The following is an 8104-nucleotide window of genomic DNA, read 5'->3' as shown; positions in this document are numbered from 1 at the left end:
AGCAGTTTGAAACTACCAGAAGTTCCATGGGAAAAAGATGAGGCTTTCTGCTCCTGTAAAGATTTACAGCTTCACAAACTCTGTCCAGGGTCACTATGAGTTGGAACTGACTCTACGGCACACAACTACCATCACCAACCATACACTGGCTCAACAACCAAAACTAACAGCAGTCCAATCCAGTTCTAATAGCTATGATGAAATAAACAGACAACTCTAAAATAATAGAAGGTGTTAATACAACACTTTCAATAAAAGACAGAATAACTAGTAAGAAAGTCAGCACAGACACAGAAGAACTTAACAACACAATCAACCAACTTGACCTCAAGGATTTACATAATGTAACAACAGCACAATACATATTCTTTTCCAGTGCACATTGAACATTAGGCTATATGTTAGGTCACAAAGTAAGCCACAATAAATTTAAAAACGTCGAAATACTACAAACCATCTTTTCAAATCACAATGCTGTAAAATTAGAAATCAACAATAGAAAGACCAAGGAAACAAAATCAAATACATGGAAATTGAATGACATGCTGCTGAAAAGCTACTGGTTGATAGCAACAATAGAAAATTCCTTGACTTAAATTAAAACGAAAATACAACATACCAAAGCCTTTGGGACACAGCAAAAACAGAACTTAGAGGGCAATTTATAGCAATATATGCACATGTCCAAAAAAGAAATAATTGAAATCAACATATTGGCACAACATCTCCAACAATTAAAAGAGATCAGTAACGTAAACCTACAGTCACCAGAAGAAAAAAATAATAAAGGTTAGAGCAGAAATAAATGAATTAGAAAACACAGAAACCATAGAATCAACAAGAAAGGATTACTAAAATTGACAAGCATTGGCACACCTAACAAAAGGAGAAGATGCAAACAGCACGCATATATGATGTGAGTAGCATCACAACAGAACCTATGGAAATAACCGATAGAATATTATGGAGAATTAGACTCCAATACATTTGAAAATCTAGAAGAAATAGATACATTTTTAGAAAAAACATGACCTAGCTAAGCTAACAAAGAATAACGGACAAAATTTCACCAGACCTTTAACAAAAGAAGAAATTGATCAGATCATTTAAAAATTCCCCACAAAAAGAAGTCCAGGCCTAGATGGCTTTACTGGTGAATTCTACCAAACATTCAGAGACGAGCTGACACCAATTTTACTCAACTATTTCAGAACACAGGAAAGGACAGAAAACTCCCAAATACATTTTATGAAGCAAGCATAACTCTCCTGCCATAACCAGGCAACGACATCACTAAAAAAGAAAATTATAGACGAACATCCCTAATGAACATAGATGCAAAAATTCTCAAAAAAATTCTAGCCAATAGAATTCAATAACATATCAACAAGCTATCAAAAGATTAATATATCATGACTAAGTCGAATTCATACCAGGGATGCAAGGGTGGTTCAACATTAGAAAAACAGTTAACTTAATCCATTGTATAAATAAAGTAAATGAAAAGAATCACATGATCATATCTACTGATGAAGAAAAGGCATTTGACAAAATCCCAATATTCACCCTGATAAAAACACTCAACAAAGAAGAAATTGAAGGGAAAACACTCAGCAAAATTAAGAACATACAAACAAATCCAACAGCCAACATTACCCTCAGTGGACATAAACAGAAAGCCTTCCCTCTGCAAACAGGAACCAGACAAGGATGCCCTTTACCACCACTCCTATTCACTACTGTGCTGGAAGTCTTAGCCAGAGCTGTAAGGCCAGACAGGGAAATTAAAGGCATCCAAACTGGCAAAGAAGAAGCAAAACTCTCTTTACTTTCAGATTATCTAATCTTATATGTAGAAAATCCCAATGTCTAAGCAAGAAATTATTGGAACTCATTGAAAGATTCAACAAAGTGGCAGGGTTGTTGTTGTTGTTATGTGCCGTGGAGTCGGTTCCGACTCATAGAGGCCCTGCACAGGGTTTCCGAGGCTGTAAATCTTTACGGGAACAGAAAGCCTCATCTTTCTCCCGCGGAACAGCTGGTAGTTTCGAACTGCGGACCTTGTGGTTCGCAGCCTGATTCATAACCACTACTCTACCAGGGTACACGATTAATACACAAATATCAGTTGTCACAAAATAGCACCATCTGTTATTACAAACCATTGTATGTACTTCAAATTTTTTTAAAGTATAGGCTTTAACAGGGTTGATTCGTAACTATGGCTTGTACACAAGCAGACATCTGGCTCATAACCCAGAGACTGCCTATGTATGGACTCTTTAGTCAAAAAGATCTGAATTGTAACCTAGGCTCCTTATTAGCTTTGTGACTGTGGTGTGGCACTATAGAATAATATTGGACTGCTAACTACCAACCACTCCTTGGTAACCCTATACTCATAGGGTTGTAATGAGTTGGAATGGATTGTATGGTACTTAACAACAACAATAACTAAAATACAGGAAAAAGTAGGCTATGTACCTACCTATGGAAGGGAAGGGACTCAGACCATGAGACAACATCTGGGGACGACGTGCTGACTCACAGCAGAGCAGACATCAGGGAGCAGAACCACATAGCCAACGAATCACAACTTTAGAACCCATCTGGTAGTAAGTTGGGGGCATCTATGCATGAAAAATGTTTCTACTCTGTCGGAATTGTGGAGGCCCCTTCAGCTCCCTGAAGGGTTTTTCCCATTAAAAGAGTCCCCACTTCAAGAAGCATGAGACAGAAGAAAGTACAGGCAATGGACAACTAATCTGGTAAAAAATCGCATACGAATACCCTCTCAGGAGTTCACCAATGCAGTTCCAACTCTGTGAATCACACGGAAGACTTATTTAATTTCAGCCTGCTTGATTTAGCCTGAGAATTTCATTTCTCACTGTACATGTAATCCAATATACTACAGTATGGCCACTTTATTAGTCTTTCAGAACCTTTTTATTTACCTGCATTAACATGTAGTAGATTCCAGCCATGCCATGGGCTGCTCCAACATACTGCTTCCGGTGCCACTGATAGAGCAGGGGGCAGCGCTCAGCTTTTCTCTCTTCCCTTGACAGAGTCTTTCCTGATTCGATGATAGCACTGACTACCTGCAGAGATAAGGACATTCATGAACCTACAACACTTACCAGGCATCCTGCTGCCATGTAACCACCACTCAAACAACCCTCCCTCTCTTTCTTCTCACACACACACATCTATATCTATATGTTCATTACTTAATCTCAAGATGTTTAAGCAGCTTCATAATCTTTATTTTGAAAATCAATAAATACAAGCCGAGTAGAATTAGACTGCAATCGCAGAATAGGAAGAGATGTTAAACGACCTTACTGAGAAATCAAAAGTTTATAAACCGTGCACTAGAATCTAGAAAAATTCACTCAAAATGCTTCTTTAAGGGTAGTCTATATTATAACAGAAAACTCTGGTAGATCACTTAGTTGTTCTGTAACTGCAATGTTTCTCCCAAAAGACTGGCAAGTATATCTCACAGAAAAAGCTGGAGGAGTTGACTTTATTCACGAAAGACACTGAAATGAGATCATTGTGATGGGAAAACATTTTAGTCAGATCAGAAGACCATCACACCCAGAATGGCTCCTTAGCAGTGACACTAACTGCTTCCTTCTGCCCATCTCTCCTCACTCCGTTTTGTAACCGTGCCTTCAGGGTTTAGCTGGGCATCTGGTTGACTAGCAAGAGCAGCCAGAGACAGTCTTTTCACTACATTCTGGCAAAGGGTCTGAGCAGAAGTGACGTGGGTGTCCTCCAGGTTGTGTCATTAAACAGGAAGCTGCTTATCTTCCACTTCCTCTTTCGCTTTCCCGTGGGCTGCTGGTGCAAAACTAGCCTCGGTCATACAGATACGGACATGCCCCTCAGGTATGAGAGAACAAGACAAAAGAACCCCATTCCTGGTCCTGGCCCCTGACTACCTTCACCTGAACTGCCTACCAGTTCAGACAGCTCAAGAAAGAGAAATCAGCATTCTTTCTGAAGCTGCTGCTGCTGTTTGGTACCAGTAAAAACAGCTAAACCAAGACAGGTTGAAGAGAAGTACACGATTTAAAAATCTTTCCTAGAAGGTAAAACAGAACAACTTAAAGCACCTTTATGAGATGCTTTTAAAAATCTGTACTACTTAGAAAAAGAGAGAAGTCCTGGTGTGGCATTGTGCTAAGCACTGGCCTACTAACCATAAGGTCAGTGGTTCAGACTCAACAGTCACTCCTCAGAAACCCTATACAGGGCCACTATGAGTCAGAACCGACTGGATAGTATTTAGCAAACACACAGAACAGAGGAACCTCATTAACGTCGCTCTAGGTGAACAGGTTTGAAAGGGAGAGACAGGAGAACAAGTACAGAGCGGTCAGTAGTGCGCAGTACCTCTCTAATGGCTGACTCACACACAGTGCCGGGGCCGATTTCTGTGTTCAGGTACAGTAAGGCGTACAGATACCCTGCCCGTCCATACAGCAGCTCATCCGGAAGCTCTGATTCTCCGCTCACAATGCTTCTCTGGAGCTGCAAAAGTCTAAGCAACAAAAGAATGCTGTTTTCTCAGAGGATGCCTAAAATCCTGCTTCCTGGAGCAGGAAACAACCTAGTAGTCCAAGAGTTAACTGCTGTGGATCTTTCGTTTAAGAACTAGTATTTTTAAAACACAAACATTAGATGACACAATAAAATCTTCTGCACTTCACGAAGTCTTCTCACATGGCAAAACTAAGAACAAACATCTACCTGTTCAGAATGTCTACCTTTACATATGTTCTGCCAGAAGCACAGACAACTCTGTCTTGGAGGAAGTGCTGTCAGAATGCTCCTTGGGAACCAGGATGGTAAGATGTTGTCGCTCATACTTTGGATAATTTAGTAGGAAGGGCTAGTTCCTGGAGAAGGACATCATGCTTGGTAAAGTGGAGAGTGAGTGAGAAAGAGGAAGGTCCCCAGAGAGATGGACTGACACAGTGGCAGCAACAATGGGGTCAAGTGTAACAAGTATGAGGTTGGCACGGGACGGGCAGAGTTTTGTTCCGTTGTGTACAGCGTCACTATGAGTTGGAACTGACTTGATGGCACCTAACAACAACAGATATATTCTAAACCATGTAAGAGAAGACATTCCATTTTGAGATCTAGAATGAGAAAAAAGCTATTACAATCTACACAACAAAGCTACTAAAATGTAGTCACTGCTGGGGCATTAACCCGAGTCTTTGTCTTTCAACAAATATTAATCAACTGGCAAGTGCCAGATACCCTATCAGTTCCTGGGAGTGAACTCTGATTTTTCAGTTTATTAGGAAGGAATGAAAAGGAATAAAACAAAAAGTGCAATCAAAGTTTGTATTCCTGAATCGTTCAATAATTAGCATATCTAATCAGTTCCTTAGGAGCCCCGGTGGTACAATGTGCCAAGAGTTGGACTGCTAACTGAAGGTCATCAGTTCAAACTTACCAGCTGCTCTGCAGAGACACATGAGTAGCTGCTTTCCTAAAGATTTACAGTCTCAAACCCTGTGAGACAACTCTGTCCTGTCATTATAACTTAAAACTGACTCAGTGGCAGTTGGTCTGGCTTTTTGGTTTTAATTAGTTACTTACAGGTTGAATCCAAGATTAGTTTAGTTATTACAGTGTGTTTGGTGGTGGCAATATGCCGTGGAGTCGGTTCCAACTCATAGAGACCTTGCATAGGGTTTTCGAGACTGTAAATCTTTATGGGAGCAGAAAGCCTCATCTTTCTCCAGAGGAACAGCTGGTAGTTTTGCACTGCTAACCGTGAGGTTAGCAGCCCGACTCGTAACCACTATGCTAGTAGAGCTCCTTACAGTGTGTCTGAGACATGCTAATTTCCATGCATCCAAGGCAAGCAAAGGAAAATTACATAGTACAAATGGGTAAAACAACTCAAGGAGACATGCTTATCCTGGCAGACAATTTAGGCAAACACATGCTAAGTAGAAAAGGAGCATATTTGATCCCACCAACATGCTCACAATAATATATACACTTCTTCAATTCTCGGAGCGACCTTCTTACATCAAAGAATGCATTAAAAATATTTGGTTTTTGAGTATCTTTCTACAGCGAGAGCTTCAATTTAGAATTTGGAGAAAATACTTTCCATTCTCAAAGCTTGCTTTGCAAAAATGAAAGAAACAGAAAAACTCACTTTGCGATGCATTCCTGGGACTCGCAATCGCTTTTAAGCTTATGGTACACCACAGCTCCTACGGCCAGGGGCCCCGCGTCTCCACACAGGAAGGTGACCCTGCGGCCATTCAGATTCCGAAGTGTCCGCTTCACATAATCCAGGGACCGCAGCAGGTAGGTCTGATCGCACGTGACCCGGTACAACTGGAGGTACAACAGGGCTATGCCTGGAAAGAAAACTCTCATTACTTCAGGGCACTACCTTATAATTACATGGGAAATCTACATAAACCATAGGACAGCAAACTAACAACATCAATCATTTACATATGTATTTCTTAAAAATGAAAACCAAAAGAACTCAATATGGAAAATATTCAAAACACTTTCTATTATCTTGCTAACTCTTCTGGTGTAGCTTAGTGGTTACAAATTGAGCTGCGAACCTCAGGGTCAGCAGTTTGAAACTACGAGCTGTTCTGCAGGAGAAAGATGAGGCTTTCTGCTCCTGTAAAGATTTACAGCCTTGGAACCCCTGGACAGGGTCGCTATGAGTTGGAACTGACTCCACGGCACATAACAACAACAACAACTCATTCCTCCACCACCTTTCTGTCCATTTCTTGTAATGTGGTGACTTGTGTGTTGCTATGATGCTGGAAGCTATACCACTGGTATTTCAGTTACCATCCGGGTTCCCCCTACAGCAGGCAGGTTTCAGCTGAGCTTCCACACTTATACAGGCTAGAAAGCCTGATGGGTTACAATAGAATAATGTCCAGCTTGCTTGCTGTTGACATGTCAGCAGGAGGGCTCAATTGTTGGAGGACATCATGTTTAGTAAAGTGGACGGCCAACAAGGGCAAGGGAAACTGTCAGGAGGTTGTGAGGGCAGGGCGGGATGCAGTGGCTGAACCTAAAGTCTACAAGGGCTGAAATCATGGCAGTTCATGACACAGTATTCATCCACAACACCTTCAAAGACATCACTTCACCTGTCTTCCTTCTCCATTAATCAGCTTTTGCAGACATAAGGCAACTGAAAGCTCTGTCGCTTGGGTAAGGCACACCTGAGTCCTCAGAGTGACATCTTTGCTTTTAAACACTTTGAGGAGGTCTTTTGTAGTGACAATGGAGGATCAGCACTGGACTGTTAACCACAGGTTAGAGGTTTAAACCCACCAGCCCCTTCCTGGAAACCCTATACATGGTTGCTATGAGTCAGAACTGACTCAATGGCACTTAACAACTTACACTGTATGGGAGTCCTGGTGAAGTGCTACAGGATAAGGATCAGACTGCTAACCACAAAGTCAGCGGTTCAAACCCACCAGCCACTCCTTGGCAACCCTATATAGGGTCACTATGAGTCAGAACTGACTGGATGGCACTTAACAACATACACTGTTTGATTTCTGGACTGCAGCTTCCAAGGGCATTGATTGTTGATCAAAATAAAATAAAATCCTTGACTTCAATAATGTCTTTGTTTTTTGTGATGTTAGCCCAGTTGTGAGAATTTCTATTTCCTTTATGTTGAGGTATCATCCATATTGAAGGCTGTATTCTTTGATCTTCATGAGTAAGTCCTTCAAGTCCTCTTCACTTTCAGCAAACAAGGTTGTGTCCACTGTTTCTCACATCTTGTAAATTAGTTGTCCTCCAATCCTGATGCCATGCTCTTCATGCAATCCAGTTTAGCAGATGATCTATTCAGCATACAGATTGAAAAGTATGGTGAGAGGACACAGCTCTGACACATATCTTTCCTGATTATAAACCAGGCAGTAACTGTTTGTTGACCAGGACTGCTTCCTGGTCATTCTCATACTCCCTAATTGGTCACGATCCACACTGTCATCTTCATTTGCAAACATCTTTTTGGTATTCAGTGTATTCGGCCAACATCCATCTGACATCTGGA

At 41.1% G+C, this 8104-nt stretch overlaps 1 protein-coding gene across 1 annotated transcript in view; it reads right to left on the bottom strand.

Moving 5' to 3' along the window:
- The window catches only part of LANCL2 (LanC lantibiotic synthetase component C-like 2 (bacterial)), an 88096-nt gene that overhangs the window by 26015 nt on the left and 53977 nt on the right, over positions 1-8104 (bottom strand). Inside the window, exons 2-5 of the mRNA XM_006861916.1 lie at positions 8012-8099; positions 6200-6407; positions 4408-4555; positions 2958-3104 (exon numbers count right to left, since the gene is read on the bottom strand). Of these exons, the coding sequence (XP_006861978.1) occupies positions 2958-3104; positions 4408-4555; positions 6200-6407; positions 8012-8099 (591 nt within the window). The remainder of the gene's footprint in view (positions 1-2957; positions 3105-4407; positions 4556-6199; positions 6408-8011; positions 8100-8104) is intronic.

Source organism: Chrysochloris asiatica, unplaced genomic scaffold, assembly GCF_000296735.1.
Source record: "Chrysochloris asiatica unplaced genomic scaffold, ChrAsi1.0 scaffold00044, whole genome shotgun sequence".
NCBI lineage: Eukaryota > Metazoa > Chordata > Mammalia > Afrosoricida > Chrysochloridae > Chrysochloris > Chrysochloris asiatica.
Note: the sequence above shows the minus strand (reverse complement) of the source record. Positions and strands in the feature narration are given on the sequence as shown.